General features: G+C 35.9%; 2 protein-coding genes across 3 annotated transcripts; both read right to left on the bottom strand.

The window, feature by feature from the left end:
* Positions 1-2,114: 2,114 nt before the first annotated feature.
* On the bottom strand, positions 2,115-15,065 carry LOC137399463 (zinc finger MYM-type protein 1-like). Of its 2 annotated transcripts, XM_068085593.1 has the most exons (12): positions 14,897-15,065; positions 14,537-14,710; positions 12,738-14,376; positions 12,064-12,273; positions 11,550-11,755; positions 10,887-11,271; positions 10,461-10,624; positions 10,074-10,241; positions 8,761-8,882; positions 7,984-8,207; positions 7,309-7,492; positions 2,115-2,759 (listed from the first exon to the last, which is right to left on the bottom strand). In XM_068085593.1, exons 3-7 carry the CDS (start codon positions 12,793-12,795, stop codon positions 10,605-10,607), a joined length of 879 nt encoding a protein of 292 aa, XP_067941694.1. In that variant the 5' UTR covers positions 12,796-14,376; positions 14,537-14,710; positions 14,897-15,065; the 3' UTR covers positions 2,115-2,759; positions 7,309-7,492; positions 7,984-8,207; positions 8,761-8,882; positions 10,074-10,241; positions 10,461-10,604. The 2 variants fall into 2 exon arrangements, with proteins under 2 accessions (XP_067941694.1, XP_067941693.1); XM_068085592.1 differs by lacking the exon at positions 2,115-2,759 and having other exon boundaries at positions 6,992-7,492.
* Positions 9,613-10,524, bottom strand: LOC137400724 (zinc finger MYM-type protein 1-like). Its single transcript, XM_068087059.1, has 2 exons — positions 10,461-10,524; positions 9,613-10,241 (listed from the first exon to the last, which is right to left on the bottom strand). The coding sequence occupies exons 1-2, from the start codon at positions 10,522-10,524 to the stop codon at positions 9,613-9,615; spliced, it is 693 nt and encodes a 230-aa protein (XP_067943160.1).
* Positions 15,066-20,209: the final 5,144 nt, after the last annotated feature.

The raw sequence follows: 20,209 nt of genomic DNA, 5'->3' as shown, positions 1-20,209 counted from the left end.
CTTAGATGATTTCTCCGCCTTTTGTTGCTTTCTTTGTTGATATGAGTTTCACGTCGATTACTGCCAATTTAGCTCCTCCGTATAGTTTTAAAATTAATTTGTAGAGATTGCACGTTGCTAAATGACACCATTGACAAATGCCCTGGGATTGAACTGCCGGTGCAACACTTCCACCTTATTGTTGGTTCTTGTAGGACTTGTGAGCTGTAACCTCGAGGTGGGTGGCTAAATAGTCGATGTGATCCCCATGGATTTGATATACTCAACAGAATCTTTAAGTCTGTCATCTCTGTTTGCCAACCTGGCCCAACATTCTTCAGTGTGCTGAGCAAGCATCTTAGGCAAGGCTAGAAATTCAATGATCTTTGTAATGATACTGTCATCTTTGAATAGAGTAGCAAATCCGACTGTTTTTACCTTTCTGTACACATTTTGGGCCCAGTGAAAGGGGCATTCATACTCTGGTAAATTATATATGGCTTTGGGGGCTTTTCATAAACTTGTTGGACAAGTGCTGAATTAGTTTTGTTGTCATGTTGCAAAAAAGATCAGCCTTGTTTATTAAAACCGAATGGTTTGTATTCTCATATAGCCTGTGGTTTATTAAAAATTCGTAAAAATGTGCTGTTTTTTCAACAGCGCCTGCTTGTTGAAGTAATTTTCCTACAATATACACATACATATTGCAGGAATATCAACAGCAATATCATAGTAATAGAAATATGCACGTTATCTGATTTATCAAGCTAAACACAATAAATTACATAATGTTACTTTCAATATTTTCCATGAATATGTAGAAGGACATGAAACATATTGCCGTTTCATGTCCTTCTACTCTATGTTGTAGAATATCTTTCGATTGGGTAAGGATGATGTCAATACAAAGATATATGACGATGCGTTATTGAACGTACAAATACTACCATTTCAAGATGTACCACTGACATAGCCTGTCTGGACAAGCTGTTGTTTTTGCGTAGTTGTCCCCCCGTCGAGCGGCGAGCAACAACAGCTTGTCACAATACGTACTGCACCTGATGCATCAGCTGCACTTATAAGGAGTTGTTCTCTTCCGTCTACGCGGCTTGGCTGCGATGTTATTCCGGTCGCTCCATTGGTAATCATGACGGATTTCACGCAAAAATTTATGTAGAAAAATTAAGATAAGAACGTTTAACTGGCGATCCCTCTCTGCAGTAAACTTTATTAGAATTTGAGAACTTAGGCAACAACAGCGACTAAACATGTCGTTATTTGTGCGCTCAGTCAGTTTTATTTCTATTTTTGTATCAGGCAGTTTTATTTGTTCTTATGGATTTTATTTTAAGTTTATTTTATTCTTAAGTTTTACTAAAGTTTATCACAGAAACTGGTCTTTGGTTAAACGTTGTAATCTTTTTTTTTCTACATGAGTTTTTGCGTGAAATCTGTTATGATTACCAATGGAGCGACCGACGTAACATCGCGGCCAAGCCGCGTAGACGGAAGAGAACAACTCCCTATAAAAGCAACTGATGCATCAGCTGCAGTACGTCTTGTGACAAGCTGTTGTTGCTCGCCGCTCGACGAGGGGACAACTACGCAAAAACAACAGCTTGTCAAGACAGGCTACACTGACATGATGGTGCTAATATGTGATAGATGGAAAAATTGAATAAATCAATCTGTACTGGATGTTTGTAATTTTTTGCAGAATAAATCCTAAACTTGTAATATATCTGCTGATTCAATTGACGAAATGAGGAAACTTCAGCAAGTAAAAATACTAGAAAAATGTGTTTTCCGCATATGAACTGTAGTGAGTGTAAAATTAGCGTAATTCCTCTAAATTATACATCAAAAATCTATATTAAAACAGTTGACTTACGAGATATCTATATTAAGATTCTTTGCTATGACACTTTCTTTGTGAACTCCAATCTATCGATTTTTTTGTCGGTATCTTGTTGAATAACCGTATAATATATTTATTTGCATACTTAAGTAGGTAAATTGCAATAAAATTAATATATTTGAAGCATGAGCTGTAGTTGAAAGCTTTTTATATATTCAACTAGCTGTACTTGTACCCTGGCGTTGCTGGGTAATAAAAAAGTCTTTGGACAGAAAATTGATTTGTATTTAACATAAAACAACATTTTTCATTCTTACTTTCAAACTACATATCATGAGAGAAGTGTTTAGAGTAGTTGAAATAAATTAAGAGAGGAAATAAAAGCAGCTGTAAAGGTATTCAAACTTTGTCAAACAACTGCAACTTTTAAACTTCATATCATGAAGCAAAGATTTTGTGCAGGACAACTAAATTAAAAATAAATAAAACAACTGTAAAGGTTTTCAAACAACTGAAATTTAAAATTTCATATCTTGAAAGAAGTGCTTCATTGAAATAAATTAGAAAAAATAAAAATGTAAATTTGTTTAAATGTAAATGTGAACTCATTAGAGAGTAGTGGCTAAATATAATCTATTTCACTACGATTACAATCAAACATTATTTGGTATACAATTCTATTATTTCAGTTCGTGCCAGTGTTGGCATGCGAAAATCTGTGCACGTTGTTCGTCAGTCTGTGATGCTCGAAGTTGTGCTCTTCTATCTCTAGCCTTTGCTAAGCGTTTGTTTCTTTGCAGTTCAGTTTCCAAGGCTTTAGCAGCGGTTTTCTTTAGCCTGTTTTTTCTAAGTCTTTCTTCTCTTTCCTCTGATGAATCATTGCAGGTTCTTTTCTCTGGAGGCCTTAGAGAATGTGTAACTTCTGAGAATACATACGGTATATTTAACAGATTAATAAAAAAATATGACAAAATATGGTAGTATTTTGCAGTCAAAATTTTATTGGAGCAATGTCTGCCAAAATTGGTTGAATGAAAAATTAATATTCATAATAAAGATTGGAAAATAACTAAGTAATAATAATAGTGATAGGAAAATGGATAATGTTTAAATTTCAAACATGATACTCAAATTATGTTTAAAAAAATGCAAGTTGAAATAATAACGATAATGAAAGAAACTTTAAAAACTTATACTATCAACTTCAAAAGTTATAAGATGTTCATAAATGTAATAAAAGTATGTAAATCTATATATCTATATATATTTGTCAAAGTATGTAAATATAAGAGAGTAAAGAATAACTGATACTTGTAATCTTACACGATAAATCTTGCAGTAAATCTCACTGATAATCTAACAGGTAATCCTACAGTAATCTTACAAATGTTTCTTGTAAAATGCGAAAATAATTACGAATTACTAATTGGTTAGGTTTAGAAAAAAAGAATGTGTGAGCTAATACACAAAGCGAACACTGATAAGAACTTTTGTGAAACACGCGTGTAACGAACGCAATATTCGTCTTTTGAGGAAAGGAGATTGCACTTGTTAATTTACTATCTCGCCTTTAAAATAAATGTGAAATAACAAATTGAAAAATATCCATACAAACAAATATGTTTTAATTTGAGTTAAAAGAAACAACGTAAAAAGTTTTTTTAAACGAACAAAGATTTTCTTAGTATTTAATGATTATGGAACGCAAGGTACCAAATCATAATCCAAAAAAACATAATATAGCTAGGAAAAAATCTTCTGAGAAGCTGGAATAAATTAGTAGCAAACTAAATGTAGATGTAAAATAAATAGCAAGTATGTAAACTACGAAATGTCGATGCAACGTATATATTTTGGTAGCGTATATAATCAGTATAAAAATCGCCAGATTCTAAGTTCGAGAGAAATTACTAGCTTTAACGAAAAAAGATGAAGAAGCATCGCGTTGCAAATACTCGGTCCGAAAATCTTTCTGAACAGGGGCATCGTAACGCAATGCTAAAATAATTAGCATGCGCATGGGTTAGGCAGTATATGAAAACATCTTTGATGAATATGCCGTTGTAAATCAGTGGTAGAGCGCATGGATTTAATTAGAGTTGCCTGCCACTTGTTATTTACACTGCATGGTCGTGACATGCTCATTACTGAACTGTTAATGCAACTGCATATATATTCAAACAATGATTTATAGGAATATTATTGCAACACATTTTACATTTTGTCATCTATAAGGACTTATCAATGTACCGTAATAGTTTTTTGTAATGGTCACAACCATAACTATTATATGTGTCATTTGACTTCACAGTGCAAGATTATATTACCAGAATATAAATATATATACAAATACATTTTATAATACGTATACACTGTAAATTAAAACATCCCATACAGTGTATGGGATGTTATGTCATGTCGCACCCACATGTCATGTGGGTGCGACATGACATAACATCCCATACAGTGTATGGGACGACATCGAGGCTGTAAGGTAGTCAAGACCGCAGCCCTACATAGAAAATTTGAGACCTAATTTGTTGATTGACCGTGGACATAAACACTAAAAATAATTTATTCTAATGGTAGCTCACAAAATTTGAGATAACTTCAGTTAATGTTACAGCCAAACAATAGAACATATGCTATATGTCATTTAAGGCTGCTGTGCTGAGAATCACCAAAACTGAGCGACTCGATAGTGTGTATAATTTTTATGCAGAATTTGCCAGCTGTTTAAATATGCGATTGAGACTGTATATTTCAACTCTATTGTTCTCATTTAATAAAAACCTAACACATGTATATAGTTCGTGTATAACACATGTATATAGTTCATGTATAACACATGTATATAGTCCATTTATAACACATGTATATAGTTCGTGTATAACACATGCATATAGTTCGTGTATAACACATGTATATAGTTCGTGAAAAAGATAAATATACAAAAAGTGTGAAGGGTTGTTGAGCATTGGTTTTCACTCAAACAAGGTGAAAATGTAAACCCTGAGACTTTGCAGTGGTTTGGGCCAGAATCTATTTATAGCCGGCTCTTTGCTTTGAGCTATTCTCGCAATGTTGCCAAGCTCCTCAGATGTTTCCCAAACGCGTTGCACAAGAAGACTGAGACCAGATATTAAAACTTCAATGAATATTTTGGAGACATACAATAATTGACAAGTCTACTCCGAGTTTTGGGATTAAAGCTAAGCTTAGCTAGTAACTACTTGTAATCATAGAACAAAGAAAACTTTCATTTAATTAATTAAAAAGAGTTGCCATAATTTTACGCACCGCTGTACTGTACCGCACGCGCCGCAATCTGACCGGCTTAGTATTTATGAAAAGAGTTGGAAGATTTTGAGTGGATTTATTACAACAACTTTGTATTGTTTCAAAGACAAAGCAAATTAGTTAAGTTGCAATAATGAAGAAAGGCATTGGCAATTTATCGAGATTTAAATTAAGGCAGCAATATCCTATAGTGTAACAGTTTAACAGTAGCAGAATGGCAAGGAAGATAGCAAAGAAAATTTTTTCTGTAGATTGTGAATGACTTGTTACAAAAAGAAACAGAGCTTTTGCTTGTGACAATTGCGGTTTATGGGTACATCTAAAGTGTACTGCCTTCACGCTGAAAGTCTATCAGGAAGTTGTGAAAGAAAAGATGGAAGTAGACTTTGTTTGCAATAACATTACTCACATAGTTTAAACGACTGCAGCTGTCTCTCTGTCAGCATCACTCTTTAGAACAAGATTGCATGGGTCAGTAGATATGCAGTAGGCCTAAATGTTTCTTATTAGTCCGAGCCAAATACCCTTATTATTTCCTAAATTACTATAGTTTCCATGCTGTTTGCTTACAGTTTAAAAACGGTGGCTACTCTATCACGATGTACATAGTACGCGGGTTCAGCAATTTAGATGATCTTTAAGTGTAGATAAAAGAATATGAGCTGAGACATACGGTAAAGTATGTGGTCACAAAGCAAGACAAGAGCTTCACCGCTCCACTCAATGCCCGTAAGCTCTTCTGAAAATGGTTACCTAGAGGCTTGAATATGTATATCTATATATATATCATTGTAAATATATATACATGTACATGTATAAAATATATGTAAATATATATACATATAATGTTCAATCAGGCCTGTCTGGGCTAGCATGGTGTCTCGAGTGACAGATTTTATTGCATGTATTGCAAGCGTGATTGATTAGTCGTCCGTTTTTGTTTAGTGATATTACACTAGGTTTTCAGTTTAGTTACTAATAGTGTATGAATCATTGAATCCTTGAAAGATTATGCAATATATAGATATATGTTTATATATAAACTTTGCTACTGTTGGGGGTGCTGTAATTTTTTCCAAAATTTACTTTATCTTCAGCGTCTTGCAAAGAAGTCCAGGCATTTTATCGGAAATATCCCGAGTACGATTGTTGGTTCAAAAAAGTTATGTAAACATGGCTGAGATATCAACAGAAGGAAGAAGCAGCAATACAAAGACAAAGTGCAAGTGGGTGACATCGGTAACTTCGTGTATAGGGCTGACGTGCTGCATGCATGATAGATATCAATAGCAATGCTACTTTTCTACATGTATCAGAATTGTCTGATTTTTTTACCCAAATTATAATATGCATTTTGTTAACATCGGTGATGAATTGCTACTTTTTGTTGTTTCAGCTTAATCTTTGTATCTGCTTCACTCAGTGAGTTCATGCTTCGTTGTGTCATGTGGAATATCCGTTCAACCCTGTTGTGGAAAGAGATTAATTCTGATCATCCATCAGTGAGTGAATAGCGAATCTGGTTCAGGACGCGATAAAAATGGATTGCGCTGCCAGATTGACAATAAGTCAGAATTGTGCTCCTCTAAAGTTACAGATGATCTATTGTGGCCCATGAGCCAAACGGTAGGTTTATTGAGCCAAGGGACCTATGATATCATTATGAACAACTAAATGCTTTTACTGTACATTATCTACAACTTAAGGTTGTCTTTTTGTTTGCACACACGCACAATATGCAAAATCAATTGCTTTGAAATAGAATATGCCTGTTAGGCCAGCGAAACTGACACAAGATCTGTGTAATATCCATATCGTCTTTGATATCAAGAGAAAGGCCTTGTTCCATTACCTTACTTATTTTAATTTATTTTGAGCTCTTTATATCAATAAATCTAAAAACGAGTATTCAAATAATTCTCAACATGTATATACTAGAAACACAAAAAAGCCACCCTGATGGCTAGTGGAGCTAATTGGCCACAATGGAAACAGAAAAAAGCACCTCCCTCATATAAATGAGATGTTACAAAATATAAACGGAAACAGTAGCTGTTGACACAAGCAGATTTAAAACTTCGTCATGACCATATAGAACAAGTTTATACATCTTTATACATATGCCATAACGTAAATCTTGCATCATGTATGTAAATACGAAAAAGCCTGACCTTGAGGATCACACCTACGTTGCCATTCAAGATCCACAGCTCCAGTGAAAGGGTCCAAATCAAGAGGTTTCATAATGATGCACCGATGATGAAACCACTCATTGCAACTGCCACACAGTACCATCTCTCCACCAGGCGCATCCAAATCGTTGTGGTCACGAGGCCATCGACATGAGCAGAATAGCTAAAATGAACATTGCTGGTTTGCTAACGGTAAGTATGGAAATCCTATTATAAATATTCCTTTCATCATCATCGAAATATTTTCTGTGAATTGACCATTTACTATGAATAAAAAAATACTACCAGCCAGGTGTGTGTTCCAATAAATGAAGATAACAATTTTTGTTATCTTCTCATTTCCCGCAAACTAAAACTGATAACGGCACCTCAAGACCAGATGTTATTTTTTCTGCAAACCAATGCATTGTGAATATAAAATTTTTGAAGAACGGAAAGTGCAAAAAGTTCGATTGAGACACCAATTTCACAAACTTATAACTATCAAAAGACCCTTCACTGGAGGTTTTCCGGGATAATTGAAACACCTCCAGGTGTGTTTTGTGAACCCTTCCCAGGTGTGTTTCATTAATCTTGTCATTGATACCAAAGGGGTTTTTTGCCATGCGAAAGAATTATGTAATTATTCGCACGATTGTATCAATAATTTCTTACCTTATCACAGATGGTGTGGGCCCTGGTCTGTCTGATCTTTGATGGCAGTTGTAATCGGGGGAACTGTGTTCATTCACCCTGCTGGAAACAGGGCACAACATGTGCCCTGAGTTTCTGCTGATCAAATGCAGTTTGGTAAAGGTTAGTTCCAAATAATGAGCCATTTTGTGCTTGAACTGATTAAGCTGCCAAAGCCAACCCCTTGTCCAGATGTTTCTCTAAACCTTCAAAGAGACAATCATAAAGTAGTGAAACACACAAACTGTAGTGGTGGAATTGGATCCTATCTAACAGAAGCAAAGGCTTTCATATGACATTCAATTAAGGGAATGTGAAAGTTTCAATGAAAAATAAAAAAAGAAAAACAATGATATCTGTTACCTAAACCAAGAAAGTATACTGAACTGCGCTCGAAAACTATTTAAAGCGTAATAGAAATGGCGAATATTTGTATATTAAGGTAGCATTTTTTAATAATGGTTGTTGTTGGTATAAATGTTATCTTTGATAACTGATTATCTTTGATAACTGATTAAATGACACTGATCACTCCAAGGAGACAAAATAAGTGCTCAATATCACTAGCAAGTTTGGAAAAATTCGATGTAAATTTATGCAGTTGACATAGGACAATACCTAGAATGTTGGGGTGGCAACATGTAATTTATTTCAATGTTGGCACCACTATCTAGGGTAGTGAATAGTTATGAAAGAAATCTGTACTGGCATTGACACGATATTGTCATTTGAAATGTTTGACAACTTTGAAACACCAACCTTGAAATCAGGATATCTGATTATTCTCTTATTTTCCATCTGAGAGGGCAATCTATTTTTATCTTGACCTGAACCAGATTTCGACCTTCTCTCACTGATGGATGATCAGAATTAATCTCTTTCTACAACACGGTTAAATAGGTATTTTATATGACACAACTGAGCATGAAATCATTTAATGAAGCGGATCATCTAAATTGCTGAACCCGCGTACCATGTACATTGTGATAGAGTAGTCATCAGTTCAGGGCTGTATTGTTCATTTTTAGGATGCCTTTTTTAATATCTCAAGTAGCCCCTTAGGCGACTTGTGAGGGCCGAAGGCCCGAGTGGCCATTTGCAGCTGGTGGGGTGGGTTCGGGAGGGGTGCAACGCCCTCCCGCATATCAAAAATTTTTTTACAGAACACACACAAAAGACCCTATCTGAGAGCAGTTTTAAATGTATTATTGCAACTTATACAAAAAAGCATAATACTAAAAAAATTTCTCAAAAATCATGAAGATTGATGTGTATCATCTTCCGTACAAATTATTGAATACATGTCATGTGGTATGTAAACTTGTGCCAGGGGTAAGAAAGAAAAATATTATGATTATTGATTAAGATTTGATAATAAACTCTAAACAGCAAATCTATAAATAAAAGACTAAAGATTATTTAAAATTGAATATTAGAAGGATTGTGATTCTGCTGAGAAGAAATAATGGTAGAACAATGAAACTAACTTAAGCTATCTAGATCTATAACAAGAGCACCAGTCACTGAGTGACTCAAAGTTCAATGTAATATCAGAGTTCTTTCCTAAAGATCATTTAAATTTGAAGATGGTAGATTTTGAATTAAACAAAGTTAGAGATTCTTCTCACGCCTTGGGTGATAGGCAGCGAATAGTCTAATTACTTCCTGTATGTCTATGGTATCAGTGAGGTCATTGTGGACATGAAGCAGCATGAGGGAGTTTAACCTCACCTGACTCATGGATGATCTAATATCGGATTTTAACCGTTTCATGGCACTAAAGGACATTTCGGTTGCAGCGTTGCTGGCAGGCATTAATAGAAGAAGTTTGGCGATGTTCGATAATTGAGGATACACGGAATTATTCTGCCCCTTAGCTATCCAAGCAAAGAACTCTGATATCACATTGAACTTACTGTCACTAAGTGACAAGAGCTCGAGCTCATGCTCTAGACTCAACCAATTAAAGTCTGAATTATTAAACTTGATGATGGTATTAAGCTCTTCTTCTACAGATTCCTCTGCGCTAGTCTTCAATAAAAGCTGCTCTAAAGCTATGTGGGCACTCATACCCTTCTGGTTGAACCGATCTTCAATGCATGTCTTGATGGTATCCAGCGCTTGGAAGAATGCTTGTCTGTACAAATCATAGGTATTGGTATGTGAATGAGCTGTATCTTGGTTGTCATCTTTCCTTTTGCTTGGTCTTCTCCTTCTCGGCAACACAGAATGATTCACATCTATAAGAAATAAAGAGCGTGTTATTAAACCTCCCCTGCACATTAGGCAACAAACCAGTAGCATAAATAGCTGTAGCTGATATTTTGGGAACCATTTTGATACTAGCTCGTTGCTGCATGGGCTTATTTGAGTTTTTATATTCTACTTGCATTTGATTGACACCGGGTCCATTTCACACTATGCTTTCATGCCTAACAAGCAAATTGAGTAAGACAAACCTAGTTTCTCTCTCATGGATTCCACTTGGCTGTGAAACTTCTTATAGTACTCCTCTGTTCTCATGTTATTGACTATAGAAACTATATTAATCGCCATACATCTGGCCTCACTAGCTGTTAGCTCCTCTTTTTGTAGGCATATACTTAGAGTGTCAGAATCAATCCTAAAACATTATGTTGTTGAAATGAGACTTAAGAGAAGGAGATGACAATTACAATCCTATATAATAAATCTTAATAATATCCATTGACATCCCTCAAAACACATTATGAATATAATCATAAGAGACTTCTCATATACGTAACATTGTCACATTATCATTGTGACTGAATGTAACAGGTGAGCTACTACAGTTGAGATTTTACTAGGAGGACATGGATCATGCTCCATTTAGTTGAGCTTGCGAAATATATGAGTAAACCTACCAAATAGAAAGTCATACTGTTCCATCTTAGTTGATAGTCCTAACACTTTAGCGCTGGTATCACGGTCTGAGGAGTCATCGTATATCTCATCTAGCAGGGTTTGAATACTACCATAGTTATCGATGATTCGCTTCATAGCGGAAGCTTTCACAGTCCATCTCGTAGAGGAGAATCTTTTAACTTTGCCAGCGGAGTCGCCTTCCCCTGAACACTTCTTAATAGTCTCTAGCCACGCTTCTCTTTTCGGACTACTCGTAATCAGTTTTATCAGTTCATTGCACAAATCCAAGGAATCTCTCATCACTGAGCAGTCCTTGGTGGTGTCCTGCACAGCGAGATTCAGTGAATGCGCGTAGCAATGTACATATAGGGCTTTAGGGTTGACCTAAAACAAAATGAGTTCACTGATTAAGTAACTAGTAGCACAAAGCAGTATGTATCAAATCTTCATTCCAGACAACTTTGTGAACATAAAAGCCTATGCATTTGAACCAAGCATATTTGTTTAAACCATACCAAAAAATACTTTTATATATTGGGTGTCTCTGTTTGGGAAATTTGACTGAAACTTAAATGCAGTGTTGGTAATCCAACCAAAGTAGATATATATTTAAGGGGCTTTGTAATCTAACCTTGCCATGCCAACACTGCACACTCACTTACTTCTAAAACCTTTGCAGCAGCACCATTCTTCACACCAGACATGACAGAAGCACTATCATAACATTGTCCTCGACATAGATCAAGTGGCAGGCCAAGGCGCAAGGTTACATCCTTGATAGTGATGAAAAGAGTCACAGCACCAGTCTTGTCTACATGGTACAACCCCAAGAACTCCTCATGGGCAACGGAAGTTCTTGTTAACCCATCTATAATATGACATTGTGTAATTGAGTTAATAAACAAGGTCACTTTACAAATATCCATTTTAAGTCTGCTGTAGCAGATGACACCAAAGGAGAGAATTTTTTGTAAGATTGTGTTTTGGGTTTAGAGTTAGGGTTTGGGCCTAGTTTAAAGCTGTAACCAAGATATATTGCACTAAAGAAAGGGGCTTGTGTGGCATCCAAATTTTAGAGCAAACAGCAAGTTGTTTACACTCAGCTGAAACAGAAAGTTGACTGCTCCTTATTTGATGCATCAGGACTCTCATCAACCATTAAGGTTTACCAGCTACCTTCCCTTATCTGGCTTGTCAGTTTCCGGCTAATCATTTGCCCCATTATGTTGAGTAACTCATTGATGTTATCAGGAGAGGTGTAAGTGACTTTAGACTGAAGCCACTTCTCCAAGTCAGTAGTTGAGGATCCCATAAGTTTAAGCAGTTGGCTGAGGTTAGAGTTTGGTTCTCGGGCTATTACAGCTTCTGGGTTGGTTACAGTGGATCCTGCAAAATTTGAAATGTGAGACTATTATTTATGACCAAAGTAATTACCCCAATGGCACACCATATAATAAAGAGATAAAATCAGAATCATGACATTTGCAACCTATCAATGCTACCATTTCAAAATGGGGCAGGGAATCGCAGGCTTTATTTTAATATTATCACACGGCACACAAGCACACTCACATGTAATATATGCTCATCAACCCAAATAGCCTTAGGTGATTGAGAGCTTTGATTCATCATGAACTCATTAGGAGTTGTCTGTCCTACAGCCATTGGACAGAGTCATTAGTTTTTGTTTTCTAATCGAGTGTTTGAATGGCCCCTTTCTTATCATATGAACGAGTGCCAAGTTGAATCGTTGTTTTATTTCCGCCAAATCAGATGATTATTACACCAAAGAGATTTTCCTGTTGCACAAATGGGTAGATTTTTTGTGATAGGCTTGAATCAACACTTACCTCTTATAGCTATATTTTGACGAGCTAAGAAAATAAGTGCCTTCACAACTTCACACATATGTTTTTTATTCTCTTTCCTCCGCAATGTTTCTATCAAGCATGGCGTCTACCTTTGGAATGCTATCAGACTGCTTCAGTGTGGCTTCCTTGTGATAGTTACTAGCTGCATGTTCATCCAGATTTCTTCCACGATTGGCCCAGCCAGAAAACCCATCGTACCCTAGGACACTTATGTATTCGCGGCATCTAACTTTCGCGTTTTCGCGGTGTCATCCTCTCGCGAAAGTTTTATGTGCGAAACTAAACTATCATAACAAACGAGCGAAAAAGCGAAACTAAATGGCTTTGTTCATTGATACTGTATAATTGAATTTTATAACGACATTTATTTTAACGTTTTTAACGACCACTATAGCATCGTTAAAATATAAACCGACAAAATAATTTGATGTCAAAATTTATTACGTTATTATTTTGCAATTATTTAGGATTATTTTCCCATTAGGAATGATTTATAATGATAGGAATTTGATGTCAATGCACATGCATTAGTTAGCGTTATCGTTTGCTGGGGACGTCAATCAATGCAGTGAGCACCGTGTGTTGAAAGAAAATAAGACACATGCACTGACACTCGCAGTACTACACAAGCAGCATGGCTCTGGAAAGGTTTGGATTCACCACTGACACCTCTTCAATAACTTGTAATTTTTTTAGATTTGTTTTGCTTTAAGTGATGTGACTGACGAGACGTTTTTAAATTAAAATACGCAAAACATGACCGCAGTTAATACGCTCAGAAAAAAAACATCTTTTCCTTTTGAGCGTTTTAACAAAGATCAATTTTGCGGATTTTATTTTAAGTTCATTTGGAGGCTTTTACGCTTTCGATGGGACACGGCCAAGCGGGTGATTGATAAAACTGAATCTTTTGCAAACCTTTATAAAAGTCGTTAACAAAAAATATTTTGCCTCTGATGATGATAATAATGATGCCTAAGAACTACTAGAAGTTGATGTTTGTCTCTATGGCTTGGAATGAAGTGACATTCTACAGTGATAAAAACCGCGTCCATGGCCGTTGGGCAAACAACTTTTCGAATAAAGGATGTTGAGGTCGAGTTATCTGAAGGAATTTATCATTGCGTTGGAACTGACCAAACAAATCCGTTTGAGTTGACCTTGTGTTTGAGATGAAATGTTACATTTTATCTGAGGGCGAGTTTTTCGAGTTGGACTGTACGTACTTACCGTAAAAAATTCCCAAAAAGTTAGGGCGGCTCAGCCGGCCAGTTGCCTCAGTGAAAACTGGCCTGTTGATAGTGCAAGAAACAAATGGCAGCAAGCGATCAAATTGCATTATCGACCTTGCCCACATCATTCTACCTGCGGTTCACAATTACAAACTAGTCGCAAATTGAATTTTTTTATCGGTGAACCGAACCTGAGGAATATAATTATGTTTGTTCCACTGCATTTATTTTCACATCACTATATTTTCGCACGCATCAGAGCTGCGAAATTAAGTTGCTTCGAAATTTTACTCTGTGAGCTACTCACGAAACTAAATACTAGCGAAATATAAGTGTCCTAGGGTAGATAAATACTCGTTCTGCTTTACGTGTAGGAACAAGAAGTTCTGCAAAACAATTGTTAATTGTATTAATTGAAGACAACTGTGGCTTAACTATCTATCTTTAAACATCAGGGGAGGTGATTACTTGAACCATGGTCACCTTGAATAACAGAGCGGATATAATACATCAGCAAGTATGTTAGTAAAAACAAAGCACACATACTTTTCTTAGCCGCTGTTATACAGACACCACAGAAAGCTCTATCAGACTTCGTAAGATAATGAACCCAGGAATGCTTCACAATCCAATCATGGCTGAATGAACGTTTTCTGTTACTAACTGCCCTTGCAGGAAATTTGAAGCTGCTTGGTTAGTGGAATTTGACATAGGTTTCGTCTGTAAGAGAGAAAAAACATGAATGAATTTAGACCAATTAACACGATGTGATGCAAGCGTTGAAGAATAAGCTGAAACTGTTTGGCTGCTGTCACCAAGCGAAGGGTTGAAGCAAAATAAATCGAATTCTTATTAAAATGCATTGATGTACTTGGATTGGACATAGTTTGCATTCTAGATTCTCACCTTTGACTGGGTTATTGACCTCATCTAGTCGATCACTGGCCTCATCTGGTCGAATAAGTATCAGTATCAGCTTTGTCGCCAGTAATAGTCTTTGTAGATGTAGAAACTGAAGACACTGATGGGGCATTATCAATGCTAACAGTGGCTTCTTCTGTTGTTGTTGCAATATCTTTCCTGAAAAAGTCAATTGAATGAGATACAAACACTTTCGACAAACTAGAATCTATCAAATCAACAGCAGCAAGTAATTCTTTTAGTTATGTTATTGTGAGCTCAACAAACAACTCATTTCGTTCTCCTTCAGCAAAGAGAGGGATGGGTCAGGCAGTAAGTGAAAGAAATTGTGAGACAGTAACTCAGTTGAGTTAGTTAGTTGAATACTAAACTAATTATAATCATGTTATTAACTTTAAAGGATTAATCACAATCAATTTTATAAATTTACACAATACTTCACTAGCTTCATGTTCATGAAACTAGACTAGTGAGTGTGAGAGACCAAACCAAACAATACTTAGACTGACTCTCACTTACTCTGATTGGTAAAAGAACTGGTAGAATAATTCATAATTATAATTAATTAATACAAAAATATATTTATATTTTAGTTATGCATTATAAAACAAATCAAATAATCTATTGCTTTATTTTTATTATAATATTTAAATTATTATCTCTCTTCGAATTTGATTGATGCAGAATAAATCATTCAAAATTAAAAGATATATAACGATATTTATTTATTATTTAATTCATTTATTTTTATCATTAGAAAATAAAAATCACTAAAACAAAAATATTTTTATTCAATCTCGACCAGTTGTGTTGTTTGCAGAGAAATGTGATGTCATAGTCTCATCTCAATCGCACTATTGTCAGACAAATATCTCATATTTAATTACTTTGCAGAAAAAAGTCCTGAAATGTTAATTATATTTTTTTGTTGGCTGCCCTGCTGCCTGAAGATCATTAGACAATAAAAATGAGGCATCATTGATCCTTGATGGTCAGCATGATGTAAGAATCACCGTGTTTTGCAATTACACGAAAAGACATCTTTGTGTCAAGGTTGATAAAAGGTCAAGTATGGTTGTCGCTGTGGAGACCTCCTCAAAATACTTTTTCTTTGTAAGAAAAAAGTTTTACTTACTAAAGCCACTAAACAACAAGAAAATCACCCTTTTTGGCCGGCCTGGGTGCTGGAATTTTGCCTCTGCACCGCAGAGGCTGCCTCATACAACAATACGACCCGGAATCAGTTTATTGTCTTTAAACTGTAAGCAAACAGCATGGAAACTATAATAGTAATTTAAGAAATAATAAGGTATTTGGCTCGGACTAATAAGAAACATCTAAGCCTACTGCATATCTACTGACCCATGCAATCTTGTTCTGAAGAGTGATGCTGACAGAGAGACAGCTACAATCATTTAGAGTAAGTGAGTAATGTTGTGCAGGGTATAAATACTGTTACATTGTACTCACTTTTGGCTGGGCCTCTACTGATTATTGATTGACAGAGATTTATGTTAACCTTCAGTTTTAATAAATCTGTGCAGTTACAACCGAAAGTTTGCCACCACAATCCACTTATCACATGACAAGCAACAATATTATCAAGGAAAAAGAGGAGTGGGTGTTTAAGATGTTGAAGTAAATGTTTTGTAATTTAATAATTCTTATGACAAATAATAATAAACAATAAGACCACCCAGAAGAAACTAGCTTACCACAGAAGGAGAGCACAAAGTTCAATAACAATTGTTGCTGAACTTTGTGCTCTCCTTTTGTGATGGTCTAGCCTGTATGCAAGCCCGACTTAGGGTTAGTTATCATTTTTACAACAAGGCTCCACTCAACAACTACTCACCTCGGGCTGGTAGCAAAATGAAGATGATGCACCATTCTAATTAAATTATGGTTATTCATTATTTCCCATATCAATTACACGCAGGATCGTAGTGAGAGAGAATTAAGCACAATGTTGCGAGACTTTCAGGATGGGAACGTAAACTTTCTCTACCGTATACCGCGACTGCAGGAATTTTTGGATAGGAACTAAATTTAACCTTGGTTGTACGGCATCGGAAGACGTCTAACATCAGCACCGATCACTGTCACCAATCATTCGACTTGACGAATTTCGAATGATTTCGTGATATCATTCGAAAATGTCGATTGATTTCACAAAAATTTATATAAAACACCAAGGTTTCGATAGAAATTGATAGAAATTTAGGACTAAAATTAGGATGCATCCTTTACACTGTTGTATAGAAGTATGAACGAACCCATATAGCATAATGGAGAAATGGCTAAACACGGAGACGGACACAATATCACAATGAACACGACACCTAATACATTAGAGGACCATCAATAAAGACGGTCATCCTTTACTCATCTATAAGCAGCTTAGATACCTCCTGTGGAAGTAGCCCATAAAGAAAGGGACATCAATTGACATGCCAGAAAACCATTGAAAGATATCAGACCTGTACTAGACACGACGGAGACAATTTGAGTTAGTCATCATTTCTAATCATTATACTCTCATGACGTACTTGAGGCAAGTTCACTCAATTGCTAACCCTCTGCAACATAAAGAACAGAACCTGAGCGCCTAAATACCTTCTCACAGGCTATCAGAGACATATTTAAAAGAGAACAGTTCCAACGACTCAGCGTCTGTCTGTCTACCGATCGATCTCTCTCTGAAATACCAGCTGAGGTTCTCTCTGCCTGCTGAGTAGCGTTTCTTTACCTCTGGAGCTTCCCTCTATCTTCCCTCTGCCTCTGGAGCCTCTATCTCTTCCCTCTACCTATGGAGCCTCCTTCTCTGTCATCAACTGACCCTTTTCTACTTCCCTATCTAAACCACTGAGCCTCTACATATAAGGACTGCCATGACTCTCATCTGACTATCGAAACTCGCAGCCATATGGACCGAACAGTTCGAGCAAGCGAAAATGTACAACCGTTCGAGTAAGAGTGTAACTTGTATTGGCTATTTTAACCTTTTGTCATCAATATTATTGTTTAGAATTTTGTTAGTTGTGTATTTTAATTATTGAACTTATAGAATAAATAATTAACTTTTGCTGGTAAATATCAGTACTGCTTACAACAGCTTAACACCTTCACTTGTACCCAAACCAGTAATAATCAAATTAGTGCCCACATGACAAAGCAAAAGTACACAAACTGAACATAGTTGAAATAGAATGAAATGACAAATAAAATTCAACACTGGTGTTGTGTGTAGATTAGGATTAGTTATGCATAACATAATTCTCCCCATCCACTTCTAACAACAGTTGCATAGGTTTTCCATCATTTTTGGGGTCAAATACATACCTGCCAACTCTCACGCATTGGGCATGAGACTCACGCAATCACCCCAAAGAAAAAATGAAAATACGTGCGAAATGCTTGAGATTTTTACCCCAATTTCCATAATTTTATATATATGTACGTACTATCATTGATACATCAATTGCCCCAAAACCAAATCCTAATGCCCCAATAGGGTTGGCAGGCCTGGTCAAATATCCACTGAGTCCTCTCTTCTCTTCTTCTTTCGGACACACTAGAGCAGGAACAAGTGGTGCGCCTCATAAATTAAAGTCATTAGCCAGCATTTATCGGTAGTGTCTTACTATGTCACGACGTCATGTCCTATACACGGTATCGTCCTATACACGGGTTTTTACGGTAGTTATGAGTGCATGAGTGGAACAGGCTGTGCACAAATCAAAGATGTGGGCAGACCAATACAACAACAATATATTCTCTAACACAATTAATTAATACTTGCCACCAATAAGAAAAGATAAACTCATGTAGTAAAACACACATACTCAAAACATGTGTATTGAGTACATGTGTTTAGAGAGAATCAATATTGAGAAAATTAACCGTTGCAGCCTGTCGTGCATAAAAACAAATGATGAGACTTGTCCCAAAAGCTTTCCTTTAACACGCCTCGACTTTTACTAAAAATGAAGAAAAGCAATTAATTTTCTAGTTACAGTGCCTCAACCATAGCTTTTTATTCATAGAAAATAATGGTAACTTTGTTGCTTACATTTGACGAACAAGTGCGGAACACAGGCTATCAATAGCTTCGCAACCATTGAACTTAAAACCCCTGGAATGGCAATCATGTGACTCGTACATTGATAGTGATACGTAATGCATGCGCCGTATTGAAGAGCTAATCGTATACATACTAGTTCCGTTTGTAAACAAACAGTGAAAAATGACAGAAACGTAAATGTTTAATAGTTATTTTCCAGCTGGGTGTTAATGAAAACTCCTCCTACACAACATTTAGAGTGCCCTGATAGAAAAAACCCTATTTATAACATATGGAGTGGGATATAATAAATGATAAGTAGATGTAAAATAGATTTTCGCGGACCATATTATTCATACAAACTGTTGTATTACAGATGCATAAACCCAGCAAATGATATATTCAGGCAAATAACAACTGTTCCATTTATAATAAAAATTATATTACATATGCATAAACCATAATGGAAAAACTTAGCACAGGTATTTTGATAAAAACAACACATATGCGGCCAAAACAGAAACCGTTTTCAAGATTTAAATGATAATAGCTCATGAATGTATGATATGTATAATACAGTATCTGTAAAAGATGGAATAAACTACTGCAACTAAACGGAAATTAAAAACAGTTGTAATAGAGGATAATCAAAATAATGCAAACAAGGAAATGCAGAAATTAGTGTAATCAGATGATTAAACTTATACATACACGTTACAGAAACTATGTAAACGGAGATTTGTATACCACTGAATATTGAGCCAAGGTGCATCAGAGTTTCTTAGAACTAAATTAGAAATACCAGCACAGCAGCTACAGATGAATATTACAGTGATTACATTGCTACTGGCCTTTAAAAAGGACTAATTTAGTATTTTATGCCGCAAAGATACACCTTTCAGTTTGAATGTACGAGTTTAGCATAATGATGATGTTCCAGGGGTTTTGAGTTCAATGTTTGCAACATTCCATGAGAAGATAGCTCTTAGGAAAGGCAAAGACCCGCATTTGACAACATAGCCTGACCACGTTAGTTCACGACAGTATTGTGACATACTAAAAGTATAGAAAATTTTAGAATTCACCAAATTTTACGTAGGTTTCTCATAATAAAAAATCTAACACATATGCGCTGTTAGAATGCGCATAATCTTGTTAGCCCGGAATTGTCGCCTTTTGTCCGCTGTCGTCCTTCTGCCTGAAGTTGGCGCCTTTCGGATCAAAAGTGTCGTGTA

The sequence above is a fragment of the Watersipora subatra genome, chromosome 7, assembly GCF_963576615.1.
Source record: "Watersipora subatra chromosome 7, tzWatSuba1.1, whole genome shotgun sequence".
NCBI lineage: Eukaryota > Metazoa > Bryozoa > Gymnolaemata > Cheilostomatida > Watersiporidae > Watersipora > Watersipora subatra.
The sequence above is the reverse complement of the archived record's forward strand: the minus strand, read 5'-3'. Positions and strand labels throughout refer to the sequence as shown.

What these genes read in the sequence shown, in the direction of transcription:
- LOC137400724 (XM_068087059.1), bottom strand. Translation starts at nt 10,524, where the DNA reads ATGAGAACAGAGGAGTACTATAAGAAGTTTCACAGCCAAGTGGAATCC. An exon ending in ATCCATGAGAGAGAAACTAG is followed by an intron (nt 10,242 to 10,460) that starts GTTTGTCTTACT and finishes TATTTCTTATAG; the next exon opens with ATGTGAATCATTCTGTGTTG.
- LOC137399463 (XM_068085593.1), bottom strand. Translation starts at nt 12,795, where the DNA reads ATGTGTGAAGTTGTGAAGGCACTTATTTTCTTAGCTCGTCAAAATATA. An exon ending in GACAAGCCAGATAAGGGAAG is followed by an intron (nt 11,756 to 12,063) that starts GTAGCTGGTAAA and finishes GTCATATTATAG; the next exon opens with ATGGGTTAACAAGAACTTCC. An exon ending in CTGCTGCAAAGGTTTTAGAA is followed by an intron (nt 11,272 to 11,549) that starts GTAAGTGAGTGT and finishes ATTTTGTTTTAG; the next exon opens with GTCAACCCTAAAGCCCTATA.